This window comes from Ylistrum balloti, unplaced genomic scaffold (genome assembly GCF_031769215.1).
Source record: "Ylistrum balloti isolate Yb309-2 unplaced genomic scaffold, AGI_CSIRO_Ybal_v1 Utg371060, whole genome shotgun sequence".
Classification (NCBI taxonomy): domain Eukaryota; kingdom Metazoa; phylum Mollusca; class Bivalvia; order Pectinida; family Pectinidae; genus Ylistrum; species Ylistrum balloti.
In genome coordinates, this window is record NW_026782586.1 from 181,324 (window position 1) to 200,267 (window position 18,944).

At 32.2% G+C, this 18,944-nt stretch overlaps 1 protein-coding gene across 1 annotated transcript in view; it reads left to right on the forward strand.

The window, feature by feature from the left end:
* LOC132560431 (uncharacterized) overlaps window positions 1-11,417 on the forward strand; it is a 56,970-nt gene extending 45,553 nt beyond the window's left edge. Inside the window, exons 11-13 of the mRNA XM_060225097.1 lie at window positions 301-1,829; window positions 3,272-3,287; window positions 11,217-11,417. Of these exons, the coding sequence (XP_060081080.1) occupies window positions 301-1,829; window positions 3,272-3,287; window positions 11,217-11,303 (1,632 nt within the window). The 3' untranslated portion in view covers window positions 11,304-11,417. The remainder of the gene's footprint in view (window positions 1-300; window positions 1,830-3,271; window positions 3,288-11,216) is intronic.
* The last annotated feature ends 7,527 nt before the right edge of the window (window positions 11,418-18,944 follow it).

Below are 18,944 nucleotides of genomic sequence, written 5' to 3' on the forward strand. Positions count from 1 at the left end.
CAAAAGTATTGTATCATACAGGTATGTTTCTATACAAATATGTAACTATACACACTATTTTACAGCTACACTATGTAGATATAAATATTCAACTCATTTGCCATTCTTAAACAAAGAATTTGCACAGAAAACTTGGGAATGTACTGAATTTTTCATTTTGTTTTTTTTTTACTATGAAATTATTGTTGGACCGATACAAATGGTAAATTCAATTTACCGTTATGATATAGGAATAAGGGAATTTGAATGACAATTAATGTATTTTCTTTTTCTTTAATATTCCATAATTTTACCCTACAGTGTGTGGAGCAAAATAAGAAACGAATCTGGAAGGGTCAAACAACAGTAAATGATCTCCGAGGAATTCTGGACGAAGCAATCAAGGAGCGGCGACAGCTGTATGATGAAATCAAACGCCTGCAGACAGAAGGCCAACTGTCTCAGGTCTCTGGAATAATTGGGAAGTACATGGAGAAGGGTCTTTATGATATGGAGGAGCGGCAACGACACTTTAATGGCTATGTCACAAGAAGTCGATCAAATTCTGATATTTCGCAGCCTTCTGTATCGGAACTACAAGAAGAACAGGACCAAAGACCTGTATCACCAAATCCTCTCCGTCGGTCCACATCCCCAGCCAATGTCATCAAACAGTCAAAAACTAAACGGTCTGTATCACCAAAATTATATACTGATTCTGTTGAACGAGTCAAAAAGTCACACGTTCATGTTCCAGTCAATGTGACAGACGGTCCCAATAAAACTTCCTTTTTCAATGTGTCTGGAGTTTCAACTTCTGTTGATGATGACATTGATGACGAGTATAATTATGAAGACATTTCGGTGCCATCAAATTTTCGTGAAATTTATCCCCATCGAAAGTCACGTTCTTATAGAAATAACTTCTCGTTGTCAATGGAATCTGATGGCAGGCGGTCACCATCTGACTTTGAAGATATGGAAGTGCAGAAACTGATGGCTGAACAGCAGCCTGTCCGAAGGCTCGATTTCGACAAAGATTTGGATGATAGTTATTTAACACGAGCTCCAAAGAAAGATTTTCATCATCGTAGATCACGCAGCCCAGGTCTGAGCAGAAGTCCCGGAGCAATGGACATTTCGGAACTCAGGGATCAACGCCAACCAATAAGAAGACAACTCTATTACAATAGTCCAAATCAAAACACTGAGGGTGATGGCAGCAACAAAATATATCTAGCCAAACATGATGGACGAGAGCTCATAGAAAGTATCATAGAATCACCAGTAGATAATCGATTCCGTAGTGTTTCCCCACGGGACACTACCCCACCAGCTAGACGGTCTCGTTTAGATATAGACATAAATAATAGCAACAAGATTTTCATTGAAGCCTTAAACAGTGCTGTACAACAGGAAAATGGAAAACGTTATTTTGATGATTTTGATATTATATCTCCAAAATCTCCAATGGATACTAGAAACACCATATTATCCTCCAGCTTAGGACAGGAAAAGGAGCGACAGAGGTCTCAAAGTCCTGGTTTAAAAAGTATTCTGAAGAGTACGAAGGGGGAACAGAATCTGAGCATAAAGGAAGGATTTCCGCATTACAGTCGTTCCTCATATTCTCGCTCTGTCTCACCTGTAAGATCACCAAGATCAAGGTCTCCAAAATCACCCAGGTCAAGGTCACCTGTTAACTCTGGCATTGGCAAACCTCTTTTTGGAAGTGGAACAGCGAAACGATCTGGAATTATTCGAAATCCCTCGGACCTCTTCTCTGAAGATAGCCTTTCATCCCAGGGTCGTTTCATGCCACCATCGACACAATACCGTCACAATCCACTGTAAGTCTTAAACAGTATTTGAATAATTTTGTGAAATATCAGAAAGGTATCCAGATTGTATTTGAATGATTAGGTAGGGTGTATTTTAAGACATCTCACAAATTTAAGAAGAAAACAGATTGGTCAGTTTCCTTGTCAAGTTAAAAATACACTTTAAATGGCCTGCATGTGATACCAATAGTAATCAGAACTACAATATATCACTGACACTGTTGCTTTTTAATTGGCTTTCAGATAAAGTAATATTTTTTTGTTTACATTATCCAAGAATTCCATAACTACATAACATATATAAGTAGTGAAACCTGTCTGAACTGATTACTTCAAGAAAATCTCATCATTTGATTAAAATAAGCATTGGTAGGGTGGGCAGGGCAGAGGCAACACTTTTATCCTGGTGTCTTAATGGATCAGAGGCCAGTTTAGACAGGTACCACTTCAGCACTAACACAATGATATTACCATAATTAACATCAGTGTACATACCACCGGTTGTAATGGATGTGAAAGGAAAACAGATTGTTACCTGATCTCTAAATCAACAACATTCTTTCAGAAGTATTTTGGGGGATTAAGGAATTACATGAATTGTAACTTTGTTGTGAATCTAAGCAAAAAAGAAGAGGGAGCATTAAAGCTGTCTGGATATAAATCAGTGAGACTTCTCTCCGAAAATGATCTTATTTCAATCACACCTATTACAGTCTGAATTTTTAATCAGCTTTTTGTTATATTTACTTATACCATAATAGTTGAGGTTCTAATTTACAAAGTTGAAGAAATGAATATATTGAAGTCAATTTGATGCATAGATTTTGACATATGAAAATGAATATGAAATATAAATTTCTTTTTATTATTTGAAATTTTAATTTCATTATCTTTATATTATCAGAAAAGTAAACAACAAATGTGTATGTTTTGCCTTTAAAGGCGGCTCAAAACACATAAAACTGAATGGCAATTTTCAATACAAAAGAATGAGAATTAGAACCAAATAATGGATTAAATCCTGGATTGTGATTTCATACACAAGGACTTTGAGTTTGATAATCATGAAAACCATATGACCACTGATACACACATTCACAGTACATAGTCTAGAGGATTTTTATAACATGTTTTGGACAACGGTAAAGGAACATAGATTTCAACAAATGGAAAATTCAACATTGTGATTTTTAAAAAATTTCAAAATTTCATAAACCTGACATAAGACTGAAAAGAAAGTTTTTATTGCTCTAAGATGATAAAGAGTAAAAACTGCCCATAATTCATAAATGTGTCATTCTTTTTCTTTGACCATTCACCTCATGTTTTATTCGTTCATAGTAAAATTTGAACACAAATGATACTTTTAACAAGAAACTATTTTTTAATAAATATTCATAGTTTCCAATTTTATCCTGAATTGATTTTGATTTGTTTTATACAATTAATAGCCATATTCTATTTATGGTAAGTAAGTTGTAATGGTTTCTGTGTGTAAATTGTTTCACCCCATTTTGATTTCCCATATGTTTGAAATAGTTTGTCAGTTTTCTGATTTGGCCTTTAACGTGGCCTGCCTTTCCCAAAATATCTAAATGTGATGATTAATTTTTTTCAATACTATCCATCCCAACGATATAATTTATTACTCCATCCCAACCATATAATTCATTGCTCCATCCCAACCATATAATTTATTACTTCATCCCAACCATGTAATTTATTACTCCATCCCAACCATATAATTTATTACTCCAACCCAACCATATAATTTATTACTTCATCCCAACCATATAATTTATTACTCCCTACCAACCATATAATTTATTACTCCCTACCAACCATATAATTTATTACTCCCTACCAACCATATAATTTATTACTCCATCCCAACGATATGATTTATTACTCCCTACCAACCATATAATTTATTACTTCATCCCAACCATATAATTTATTACTCCCTACCAACCATGTAATTTATTACTCCATCCCAACCATATAATTTATTACTCCATCCCAACCATGTAATTTATTACTTCATCCCAACCATATAATTTATTACTCCCTACCAACCATGTAATTTATTACTTCATCCCAACCATATAATTTATTACTCCATCCCAACCATATAATTTATTACTCCATCCCAACCATGTAATTTATTACTTCATCCCAACCATGTAATTTATTACTCCATTCCAACCATATAATTTATTACTCCATCCAAACCATGTAATTTATTACTCCCTACCAATCATGTAATTTATTACTCCCTACCAACCATGTAATTTATTACTTCATCCCAACCATGTAATTTATTACTATATAATTTATTACTCCATCCCAACCATGTAATTTATTACTCCATCCCAACCATATAATTTATTACTCCATCCCAACCATATAATTTTTATTTATTACTCCACCATATAATTTACTCCACCAACCATATAATTTATTACTCCATCCCAACCATATAATTTATTACTCCATCCCAACCATGTAATTTATTACTCCATCCCAACCATATAATTTATTACTCCATCCCAACCATAAAATTTATTACTCCCTACCAACGATATAATTTATTACTCCCTATCAACCATATAATTTATTACTCCATCCCAACCATATAATTTATTACTCCCTACAAACCATGTATTCTATTACTTTATCCCAACCATGTAATTTATTACTCCAACCCAACCATATAATTTATCCCAACCATATAATTTATTACTCCATCCCAACCATGTAATTTATTACATCCCAACCCTCCACCAACCATATAATTTATTACTCCATCCCAACCATATAATTTATTACTCCCTACAAACCATGTATTCTATTACTTTATCCCAACCATGTAATTTATTACTCCAACCCAACCATATAATTTATTACTTCATCCCAACCATGTAATTTATTACTCCATCCCAACCATATAATTTATTACTCCATCCCAACCATATAATTTATTACTCCATCCCAACCATATAATTTATTACTCCCTACCAACCATATAATTTATTACTCCATCCCAACCATATAATTTATTACTTCATCCCAACCATATAATTTATTACTCCCTACCAACCATGTAATTTTTTACTCCATCCCAACCATATAATTTATTACTCCCTACCAACCATATAATTTATTACTCCCTACCAACCATATAATTTATTACTCCATCCCAACCATATAATTTATTACTCCCTACCAATCATGTAATTTATTACTCCCTACCAACCATGTAATTTATTACTTCATCCCAACCATGTAATTTATTACTCCATCCCAACCATATAATTTATTACCACCTACCAACCATGTAATTTATTACTCCCTACCAACCATGTAATTTGTTACTCCCTACCAACCATGTAATTTATTACTCCATCCCAACCATATAATTTATTACTCCCTCCCAACCATGTAATTTATTACTCCCTACCAACCATGTAATTTATTACTTCATCCCAACCATGTAATTTATTACTTCATCCCAACCATATAATTTATTACTCCATCCCAACCATATAATTTATTACTCCCTACAAACCATGTATTCTATTACTTCATCCCAACCATGTAATTTATTACTCCATCCCAACCATGTAATTTATTACTCCCTACCAACCATGTAATTTATTACTCCATCCCAACCATATAATTTATTACTTCATCCCAACCATGTAATTTATTACTTCATCCCAACCATATAATTTATTACTCCTTACAAACCATGTATTCTATTACTTCATCCCAACCATGTAATTTATTACTTCATCCTAACCATGTATTCTATTACTTCTTCCCAACCATGTAATTTATTACTCCCTACCAACCATGTAATTTATTACTTCATGCCAACCATGTAATTTATCACTCCATCCCAACCATATAATTTATTACTCCATCCAAACCATGTAATTTATTACTCCCTACCAACCATATAATTTATTACTTCATCGCAACCATATAATTTATTACTCCCTACCAACCATGTAATTTATTACTCCATCCCAACCATATAATTTATTACTCCATCCCAACCATGTAATTTATTACTTCATCCCAACCATATAATTTATTACTCGCTACCAACCATGTAATTTATTACTTCATCCCAACCATATAATTTATTACTCCATCCCAACCATGTAATTTATTACTCCAACCCAACCATATAATTTATTACTTCATCCCAACCATGTAATTTATTACTCCATCCCAACCATGTAATTTATTACTTCATCCCAACCATATAATTTATTACTCCATCCCAACCATGTAATTTATTACTTTATCCCAACCATATAATTTATTACTCCCTACCAATAATGTAATTTATTACTCAAATTTATTGTATTTGATTATTTCTACTGACATTCCAAAACTTGTAAAGGATTAAATCCAGATGAATTTTGACATGGTTTTGCTTGCGTATTATTTTGAACTCATGAATAATAATTCCCCTTCATAAAATATATTCCAAGTTTCCTTGAGCTCCTTCATCTGATACTTAAAGTTTTGATGGGCAGGCAGGTGTGCATCACATATGTTCCTAAAAACTGCTAATGTTGTTATTCTGGTTAAAAAATAATGCCATTGTGATTATGCCTGAGGGGTAAGAGATTTTTTAAGGAGGAGGCATTCTTCACTTTTTAATATCAACCATTTGGAATTTAGAAGCCTGGCCAACTGGTCACAAGGATAATTGAGTTGCATCCCCTTCGGCATTCCAGATAATTTGTCTGCAAAACAAGATTGACAAATATCATTTGAGGGAGACATACATGAAGGTGATTGGTCAATGAAATAGTATAGATTGATGTATGTTTGTATATTCATTTCTTTTTTTCAAACTTTTTTTATTATCTATATATTCAATGCTAGAAACATAATTTAGAACTATGTGAATTATAAGCATGTGACTTTATATTCATATTCTATTGGAGCAGACAGAAATCTCCTTCACTCTCTGAAGAACACAGGATTTATGCTGACCTATTAATAGCAAAATATACGAGTCGTCATGGTTTTGGTGCCTACAGCTAGCGCCACCTATCAGCTCCTTTGGTAGGTTGGTAAAAGTGAAAAATAATTCAATGTGAAAACTGTTCATTTTGCACATTTTGTGTTGGTTATTTTACAAACTTTCAAGTAATTCACTTCTTTGTGGAGTTTTTCAATCATTTTCCCTCACATTTGAAAACAAATTCACACAATAAGTTATAATTGGATTCTTAAAAGACAGGATATCAATTTTTCTTCATACTGATGGTCATTTAATAGTTAAAGATTTATTCAATCAAATGTGCAATTTTCTTTATCGTTCAGATTTTCATTGCACTGTATGTGATAAATGCTTCTAAGTGTTCAATCAACATTTCTTAAAACATTATTCTAGATAAATGTTTCTCGTTTATCTCTTTTGTTCTGGTAGGGTTAATTCTAAGTTTGAAAAAATGATGGGTAAATCAGTTTCTTAGGAGTCTTAGGATTTTTCAAAAACCCAAACACATTAGAAAGCTACATTGATGTAATTATTGGATAAAGAAGGTATTCCTTTGGTAAAAAAAGGATGTTCCATTGTTGAAAAAATGCATGTCATAACTGCATGGTAATTGGTCTGTTATGTCCACTGTGGTTTGTTGTTTGGTGTCGTTTGGGATATATAACACTGATATCACATCACAATTGTCACCTCCCACTGTTGATTGTTTTTTATGCTACATGCCAATATAACATGCAAATCAAAATTGAAGAATGGAATACATTACATGCATGTGGTCTGTAAATTTCACGTTAAGGGTAAATTGAAGCTGACTAACAGAAAAAAATACCGGATGGAAGAAACGAATTGTATCTTTTTTTTTAATTTGAAAAAACAACTATTTGCTCACTTTGATTAGTTGACCATTTTCAAACTACTCTTTTTAATTATAATTGGTAATTGGGATAATTACTAGTTTAATTTGATTTATATACTTTCTGTTCAGTATTGTAAATCTGTATTAAATACAATTGTTAAATATCAAGAAATTATCTAAAAAATACACTTGCATTAGAGTATAATAATAAAGAACAGTTTCATTTAATATGTCATTTAAGCATCAAACCTGCTTCATATTCATTCAACCACTGAAGTCTTGAAAGTGCTATCTTTCTATATATATACATAACCAGATCTTTCAACGTATACATATTTATATATTCAAGTTAGATAGTTTCTTTCCAGTAGAAAAAGATGTCATCCGTAGACCTCATTCTGTAGTGTCCACATCTTCCGTATAATATGAATACATTTCCTACGTTTTTGTTCTTATTTATGTAAATCATGGTGAGTACTGCCAGTTTATGGCATTTAGTGGTTTAGAGGGAGATAACTTGTAGAAAGATATTTTTTCTCTTTATTCGTCAGTGAGAAAAATTTGCACTTATCAATGAAATTCTTTTGAAATTGCTTTGATCTGTACGTTAGTGATGTGCGTTATCAATTTAGAATTAACACTAAAAACAAATTCAACAACTGTGGTGTTGGTAACACTTGTTTTGGAGATGAGAAATCACTGTTAACTCACTGGCTTAGATTGATTGTAGTAACAAATTAATCAACAAAGAGAAAAAATCTTATTACTTTTTCAGAAGCTGATAAAATTCCTACTATTTGCTGTTTACCAGGTAGTAAAAATCCAGGAATGGGTTGCTGAATAAATTACTTAGCTAATCCAGTCATAAAGACATATTGGTTAGAGTAGTATTAAAATGAAACAAAATGGTAAATGGACACTGATTTATCTTGATGACCTCTACTGGAAGTATTATTGCCTGGTTCAGTTATATCCATTTTGTACAGTCAGTTTGATTTAAATATTAATTTGAATGACTTATTTAAGTTTCATAATTCTGATTAAAGAAAACAAAATAAGATAAGATTAAGAAAGTCAATGAAGACAAATGACAAGATGGTATCAGCTAGATGTTTTGATCAATAATATGTTAGAACAAATAAGTAACAAATGGCCAACTGCATCAGGTTGGTCAGATTTAGCCTATGTTCATGGCTCGGCCAAATTTAAATATGTGCTTTGGATTTGTGTGACCAAATTCTTCATATACATAAATCTGGGCATTCTGTTTATCAGACAAAGAGTCTGAACAAATTGGGGTCAATTTAAGACAGTTTGTTTCAACAGGATTTATATGCTAAAGCAGCTTTCCATATTTGATTAGGTTCAGCTTATACAGAAGTTTATAATTATATCCTGACACTTTGAGGGTGAACATAATATCAGGATCCAGAAGTTATATAATTATATCCTGACACTTTGAGAGTGAACATAATATCAGGATCCAGAAGTTATATAATTATATCCTGACACTTTGAGGGTGAACATAATATCAGGATCCAGAAGTTATATAATTATATCCTGACACTTTGAGGGTGAACATAATATCAGGATCCAGAAGTTATATAATTATATCCTGACACTTTGAGGGTGAACATAATATCAGGATCCAGAAGTGATATAATTATATCCTGACACTTTGACACATATAGAAATCAGTGGTCCAAATAAGACAGCGGTCAATTAAGACATTTTACCAGGAGTAACACAGTAAAAGAGATTTTAAATTAGACACTGTTAACATGACATACTTTACAGGAGGAAGGGATGGTCAGGTGGCAAAAAAATCTTACCAAGGGAAGCAGGGTCAATCCTTCAATCTAATGTGAAAGTTGATGTTGTCACTTTCTCAACCATGTGGGTCTACTTCAGATATTCTGGGCGAACAAGGATGATTGATTTGTTATAAAAATAAAATGTTAAGAAATGTATATTTCTGGATCAATAAAGTCTATATACACAGTGTAATTCTAAGTTTTTTAGAACACTTAGAAAACTTGGTAGGATTATAATGTTTCTAAAACTTGGTAGGATTATAATGTTTCTAAAACTTGGTAGGATTATAATGTTCCTAAAACTTGGTAGGATTATAATATTTCTAAAACTTGGTAGGATTATAATGTTCCTAAAACTTGGTAGGATTATAATGTTTCTAAAACTTGGTAGGATTATAATGTTCCTAAAACTTGGTAGGATTATAATATTTCTAAAACTTGGTAGGATTATAAGGTTCCTAAAACTTGGTAGGATTATAATGTTTCTAAAACTTGGTAGGATTATAATGTTCCTAAAACTTGGTAGGATTATAATATTCCTAAAACTTGGTAGGATTATAATGTTCCTAAAACTTGGTAGGATTATAATGTTTCTAAAACTTGGTAGGATTATAATGTTCCTAAAACTTGGTAGGATTATAATATTTCTAAAACTTGGTAGGATTATAATGTTCCTAAAACTTGGTAGGATTATAATGTTTCTAAAACTTGGTAGGACTATAATGTTCCTAAAACTTGGTAGGATTATAATATTTCTAAAACTTGGTAGGATTATAATGTTCCTAAAACTTGGTAGGATAATAATGTTTCTAAAACTTGGTAGGATTATAATGTTCCTAAAACTTGGTAGGATTATAATGTTTCTAAAACTTGGTAGGATTATAATGTTCCTAAAACTTGGTAGGATTATGATATTTCTAAAACTTGGTAGGATTATAATGTTCCTAAAACTTGGTAGGATTATAATGTTTCTAAAACTTGGTAGGATTATAATGTTCCTAAAACTTGGTAGGATTATAATATTTCTAAAACTTGGTAGGATTATAATGTTCCTAAAACTTGGTAGGATTATAATGTTTCTAAAACTTGGTAGGATTATAATGTTCCTAAAACTTGGTAGGATTATAATATTTCTAAAACTTGGTAGGATTATAAGGTTCCTAAAACTTGGTAGGATTATAATGTTTCTAAAATAGGATTATAATGTTCCTAAAACTTGGTAGGATTATAATGTTCCTAAAACTTGGTAGGATTATAATGTTTCTAAAACTTGGTAGGATTATAATGTTTCTAAAACCTGGTAGGATTATAATATTTCTAAAACTTGGTAGGATTATAATGTTTCTAAAACCTGGTAGGATTATAATATTTCTAAAACTTGGTAGGATTATAATGTTTCTAAAACCTGGTAGGATTATAATATTTCTAAAACTTGGTAGGATTATAATGTTTCTAAAACCTGGTAGGATTATAATGTTTCTAAACCTTGGTAGGATTATGATGTTTCTAAATCAGATAATAGTTGACACCAAACAAAATGATTGAACACATGGACACAAGAAAGGATGTAACTGAAGTGTTTTCATGAAAAAGATAATTTTCTACATGAATATTATTTAGAGAACAATATCATTTTTTTTCCCCATCTTATTCTGAAAGTTGCTTGAATGACTAAATTGATTATTTTGCACAATTTGTAGGACCCCAAGCTTACGAATGAGCAACAGTACAAGAGTGAATTAACAGATATCTGTGTCACCAGTGGATCCGATACTGATCAAGACTAGAACTTCAGGGAATCCTGATGGTCTGTTTCACCAAATCATTTCATTGTTAATTTCATTAGGGACTTTCTCATCCTATTGGAGATATCTCCATTTCATCAATCAGACTTTGGATTTATCAGGAATTTTGTCTTCAAATGGAGCCTGAATTATTCTCTGTTACTCACAGGAATTCAATTCACATTTTATTTAGTACATCAAACAGTTTTGCTTTTGTAATAAGCTGTGATATTTCAAGATTGTCCATTAATTTAGAAAATATTTATTTCTGGTATAATGGTTTTTTTAAGAAACTATCATTGTTTTGTATATAAATGTTATATCAAGTGTGACAGAGAAAACTTGAACTGTTGAACAGATCTTTTTCTACAACCTTTGTATACTCATGAGCTCACCCTTATATCTAGTAAGGTCAAAGCTGTGATATCTTTAAATATCAGTGTAAGTTCAATCTAAACTTTAGGACATTTTTTTAAAGAATAATATAATGTACACATGTAAAATCTTTAAGTGAGTTCTTTTTGAAATACACATTTAGTGTATGTACTATACATTAGAGAATTGTCTATATTGCTGACATTGTCAGAAGGCTGTGAAATATTTTTACTTTCATTTTAGATCACAAAATCAAAAGATCTTTTTGTAAAACAAATCATATTCTGTGGTGTTTCAACATTGGTGCTCGTAATATTGTTACTGAACCAATCAATAGATATCTTTCCATTCACATGTGGTGGTCAGTTTTTCATTTGATTTTATGTTTAATTTTATCTATGATTAAATCTTTGATACAACATTCTGTTGCTTAATCCGTTCAATTTTTAAGTAATGTTTGATTTTGATATTTTTCCTTGTTGATTTATAATCCATCAATAAACTTTAGCATTTTGTGTTGTTTTTATTTTAATGGAATATATAAAGATTCTTTTGTTATCTATATATACAGAAAATTATACAATATATCAAAATCTATTTTTAGTATTTTACAAATGGAATAGATGGTAGTCCATAGATGGATTTGAAATTAAAATTGAATATTTTCAGATATGCATCAAAATCTTAAATTTATTTTTTATGATTATTCATGTAGAAGTGATATTTATGACAATTAAAAATAATTTTTCATGATGTTAGATTTAAAATTTTTCCAAACAATGTTGATCAGTTTTAAATTTCTCTATATATTATTATTTAATTTCAAATCATGAGTCATGATAGATAGCATATAGTATATTTATTTGTATCTAGAATTATCAATGTCTTCATAATACATTTTACTTGGGGTAAGCTATTTAAATTTGATAATATTTTACTTAAAAATAAGGATATGATGAAATGATGACAGATGTGCCATGAATTTTTAAAAATAATCATGCATATGAAATTATTTACCATATTTATTTTTATTACTTGTTTTCCCATACATGTTAGTATACACAAGTTTTTTTTTTTAACATTCTAAATGTCTAAACCATTCAACAATTATGTTCCATTTCACAAATTTCTTATTTTCAAAAAATATATATTGAAAAAAAATCAGATGTAGTTTATGTTTGAACGGCAAAATGTGATCTAACAATGCACATGGAACAAGAAGTAAAGTCAAAGTGAAGTCATTTATAAGGAACAAATAGGTTACAGTGACCTACTTTTTAAGCTGTAGTGAGGTTTACCTGAAGAAATGGTTGAATGTGCTATATCACTTATTGATTTTCAGCCTCCCTAAAACATAAGTTGCATTATTTTTTATCTGGCTGAATATCCCATAGAAATTTGTGTTGGAGTCAATCCAATTTCTTCTAGAATTATTGAATGTTTTAGCTGTGATAACCCATGGTTGGTAAATGAATAATCCTAACCATGAGTAATTGACGATATCCTGAAAATTAATTCAAGTATACATTACAGACTTCATCAGTGTATGCTTAACTTATTTCAGAATGAAACTTAATTTAAATGATATCTGTAACAGAAGGAGGAATCCTCTGTACCATTACCTAATACCTTTCTCTACTATTGAGAACATTGTCTTGAGAAAGGAAAACAAAGCTGACACAGAAAAACATTCCTAGCGATAGATGAATTCATTTATACATGTATATGTTTGAGTATTTGTAATAGATACATCAGTTGTGATAATTATATTGTTCCAAAGTGTTTGAGAGTTGGAAAATGTCACTAGTTAAAGTGCTAGAATAAATAGGTTTTATGGCTATCTTGCCCGTAATTTTTCACTGTCAGTTGTTGATAGTGTAAATCATGCGTAATATGTGTAAAAATTGTGTTTGTTTTTATTATTTTCATACATTTACTTACATTTTAGTAGAAATAATTTTTATAATCAGGACTGTGATATGAATAAGCACATCTAATTGTTACCACTTCATGATTACTCCAAACATGTTTTAATGAATATATAGTGTGATAATATTAGAGAGTTTTTAATACAGCAAGAAAGCAATAAACCAGCAAAACAAATTACTGTCAAAGTGAAAACACAACCCCAAAATCCCACTTAAAAGTGAGATAAAAATTGCCTTTAAGCTTATTGCAAAGATAATGTTTATTCCGGAGAGAAGTGTTTGTTGCTGCAAAAAATGTTGGGCTCATCACCAGACACAGACTTACTGCTAAATAAGTTCTCCTTCTTGTTTTGTATTTAACTTTATGTAATATCTTGAATTATAGAAAGTATTTAATTATATAGCTGGATCATGCTTGATTATATCATGTTTGTTACATGTACATTGCTTTATGTTAAGTGTTTGGTAGGTGGTGAAATTTTTCTTCATTGTCAGCCATATTTTGTAATTTTGACGTTTGGTTTTAATTCAGATCAGCTAGAATTTAATCATTTAGAAAAAAAGAGGTTGCCATAGTGATTAGTTTTCTTAATGGCACTAGATGTTAGTGTCAGGGACATAGTTTACTAAAGATCAAGGTCGTTTTTTTCACCAGATATGAGTACTAGATGTCAAATAGGTTTTTGAATGTTACTGTGAATATTTTTATCATAAGATCTTATAGTAGTCATATGGGAACTGGGTTAACAAAGGTCAAGGTTATTTATTGTATTGATGAATGTTTAACTTGATTTTATATAGGAGTGGCCATAATATCATAAAAGTTTGAGTAAAAGGCTGCAAATGTAAGTGCACATCCTGAATGTGTCAGCCATTTTTGAATGTACATGAAGGAATGAAGAAAATATTATACATTTTTATCCATCTATTTTGAAAGTTCTTTTTGCTGATATTGTTTTTTAAAATAATGTACATCAGCACTGTAAGTATTGCTTTACATCCCATGATATGTATGAAACAAACATGCATTGTTTTGATATAAGATAAAAGGTCAAAGAAATAGACATTTTTCTCCACAGGTTGTTTCAGTTTGTTCAAAATTCTTGGTGAATTGCTGTATCTTTAAGTAAGGTTGGAATTACTTTATGGAATTATGTTGATTTTTTACTCTCTGAAGTGTAAAAATTGGTGGAAAATTTAATGTTTTAGACAATTCTCATGAACAAGAAGAGGTTATCAATTTCTTTTGTCATATGTTTTGTTTCAGTCAATAATCTAGTGTTAATTGTATATCAGCAGAACAATAGATATGTTCTTAAAACATTATACAATTAAATATTGTTTATCAAAAATGTATATGCTCGTCATAGTTCTGCATGCACTTGCACAGTAATAAATGTTCTAAATTATTAAACAATAGAATTTGATGCAAAAAATAAATAAAAAGAAATGCTTGTGATTGATGAAAGTTTTCATTTAGTTATTTACACTTTGTAAGTCCAAAGATGATATGAAAAGACACTGGTTAACTCAAAAAGGAAGAGGGAAGGAAAACATAAAAATCTTATTCTAGTTCACATTACCATTGAAATCAATTATAATTGAGTTTAATCAAGTTTACTTAGTCTCTTCAAAAACTGCCAAGCTGATTGAGAAACAAATTTTGTTTAAGGGTTCCAACTCATTGAGGATCAAGAAAAAACACAAAATGTTCACTGTAATTAGGGTTGGAATGTGTTGATGTCTGTTAATTTCTCACAAGTTATATGTTAAGTTTTAACATCGATACATGTTGGTGTTGTACAACAATGATATATCATTGTCACTAAATGGTAGAGGACACCAGAGGATATTTTTCCCACATCAATTTGACAAATATACTGGTTTAGGTGGTAATAGGTTTTGCCAAATTGTCAGTACTTTAAAAGATCAAGGGAAATTTTCGAAACGGTGTCTAAAATTAACGGCAATTACTGAAGAAAAACTGAAAACACCATTTTGTACCGACCTGTAAACGAAATTTGCAAAAAAAAAAAAAAAAAATTGTGACCTTTGACCCAACATTTTCTTATTAGACATATTTTGTGTTAAGATGTAATGGGGAAAAATCCCCGTAGTTACCTACAAATGATATAATTGTGTGAATGTTGTTAAATGAAACGTTTTAGAGTTTTGACCATCTTAAAATGTTTGACCTTAGACGTCATAGCGGCCATATTAGAATTTTGACCTCCTTGAAAATGTTGCTGGAACGCCTCCATACTAGCCCTATAAAGCACATTATATACAATGTTTACTACCGTTTAAGTGCATATTCCCCACAAACGTTTTAAGAAGAAGAAATATAACAAAAACAACAAGTCTTTTCACCAGATGGTAAACAACTCGAATTAAATTGTAATGCATACTAATCCCGTGAACTCTTAAAAGTGAATATGTGCAACAATTATAAATAACTGATTAATTCATTCTCGACAAGCTGACAATAGTACATCTATAAAGCAAGTTATGGCTACAATACCTACATACATTAAAGGATTAACGGTCTAGAATGTATTACATGTTTAACAGCAAGGTGGAACTGAAAACGAAAAGAAATTTCGAGACAAAATCATGTTGAACAAAACAAAGTACATTAACTCATTGAATTCATATTGGATCAAAGTGGTGTTTGTCAAGTTTCTAAGAAAATAGTTAAAAACTAAGAGAGGGAATATCTGGATAAGAGAAAAAGTTTAAAAACAATAATTGCCTTCAAACATGGTTGAATCGAACTGTTGTGAAATGGAAAAAACAATAATATGTACTACTTATAATAAAAAAAAAATCCAATCCTTATCTGATATCTTTATAAACCACGAGTCTAAACAGACACTGGGAACACAGATATTAAAAATATCTTTAAAAAAATGTTTTATAGATTTGGACGTACATATGCGTCCCTGGTTCATTTAATTATTTTCTTGCTTGATGTTTTAGCATGTTATTTATCAGGTTATTACAGTGGCACGATCGGTCTCAACTCGTGTCACTAATTATAATGTATATAAAGTTCGTTTTGGCAATATCTCTGCTCGAATTTTGTAATAAAGCATTCAGCTAACGTAAGAAATAAGACGTGGCTGTGAACACCACGCGTACGTCTATCTATCATAGACCAATACAGGTACAGCTGTGTGTTAACACAATCTTCGACCGTCCCATGCAGCGACCGCGGTCGGCGTTATTGTGCCATACCTCAGACAACGCCTACAACAGCAGGTACAACCACGGACTTATATACACATGTATAAGTCCGTGGTACAGATGAAGAAGTTGACCGATTCCTTACCAACTCGTAAACTACGTACGTCAATGCTTGTACGCTTCACGTTGGTCATTTGTCTGAAGAAGAAGACCGTGTAGTCATGAAACATCACACTCTAATCTTACACCGGCTTTTATTCTACTCATGTGTGAGATATTTCTATAAACAATGTAAACTGATGAGAGTGTAACAGGGATGAAATTTGCTGGTTATAGTGTTACTCGTCAGGTATTGTGGTTAGTAATTGGTCATTGAGTTAGTTTTTTTATTGGTTCGTTCCGTCTGGTCAGTTTGGCGCCTTTTTTTCTTTTGTGTCCGTGCTTTGTTCTTAGTTGGGCCAGTACCCTCAGTGGACGTTGAAAAGGACGGACGTGTATCGGCGATCATGGTGCTCATATAAAAGACTCTGTGCCATACATAGGTATGTGCAAATGGTATCTTTTGGTATTTGGTATATTTATGTAATGTCATAAAATCTAAAATAAGTTTATTATCTATTAATTACTTTACAAATTACAAGTCACATGTCATCTGTTTCAAAGTCACAGTCTGGGATTGGACACTTCACTGAAGGCATCTTGTTTGTGTAGTTGTTGCTGTTATGTGTTGTTAGTGGTCTCTCAGTGGATTGAATCCTCCATCATAGATAAGTAGGCCGATACTATTTTCAGATAACTTTATTATCCAAAATGATGGAGGTCTGAAACATACAAAAAGTAACATTGTAAATAAAATCAACTATCTGTTGGTAAGACATAAGTAATAGACTAACAAGTAAATACATAATCCTCTATCCCTCCCGGAGTCATTTATAAGTATTTTAAATGACTGATTTAATGTTTTTGTCCTTGTGGGAAATATGGATGGAATAAGTCTATTACTGTTCATTGTCACTGAAAATGTGATATGCCTTAACACTGTTATTACATTGTGAGATCAAATTATGTATCAATTAACAGTAAATGTAACATACAAAGAAAATGAAATTAAAATGATAAGGTACTATTTGTACATTAATTAAAAAGTAGAAAAGTAGAACTGTCATTGGGCAGACTACCCTCCAGTTCGGGGATTATTCTGTCCCATTTAATGCTCATAATCACTAAGCCATTTTGGCTCTTGTCGTTGTCGATTAGGACGTCTTGGGGTAAGGTCAACGGATAGTTGCTCTGGTCTGTTTGTCACGATCCTCCTGGGTGTGACTGGTGTTGCAGGTGAGGTAGTTGGAGGATGTGGTGACGGGGGTAGCCTGGGCGATGCTGGAGAGGGAGACGAATTAACCATTTGTGGGGATCCGTCCAATGCCAAGGGTGTTTGCGGTTTAGATTGGACTGTATGAGACGTCCTATCCTGCACAGGAGGTGGACTGTTACTCAGATCTTGTGAAGCTGGTGCACGCTTACTGATCCCTTGTGGATTGATGTCCAGACTGGGCTTCAAAGGATTTGCCAGGACCACTGGAGTTCCGCTCGTCGGTGGTGTAAAGTTTGGAATGTCCCTTTTGAAGTAATGTTTCAAGTCCTGCTCTATGGATTGCTTTTCAGGGGGAGAATACACAGGTGTATACTTGCGTAGAAACTTTCGATTGCGAAGCGTGATTCTGCCCGACCCGTCGATACGTACGACGTATTGGTCATATTGGTGAACCTCTATAACAGTTCCGGTTTTATCCCATTTTCTCGGATATGGTCCAGTTTGGTTTTGAATCCTGACGAGGTCTCCAACTTTTAGTGGCAGCAGACGCTTCGTATGTTCAGCTAAGCGTTCGGCGGTCTTCATGTGTCTGATACGTAAAGCCTCTTCTCTCAGGGTAAGCGTATCACTCCATGTCTCGTGTGGCTTATAGCGGCCTGGTAAGATTGGGATGAAGTCTCGAATGGCCCGCCCAAAAACACACATTGCTGGCGATAATTTCGTATCCCTGTCTGGAGTGTTACGGTATTGCAGCACTGCACGCTGGAAGGAGTCTGTGTCCAATTCACCATTTGGACCAGTGTTGTTTGTGATCATGCGCTTCACAGTCTTCACGCCAAT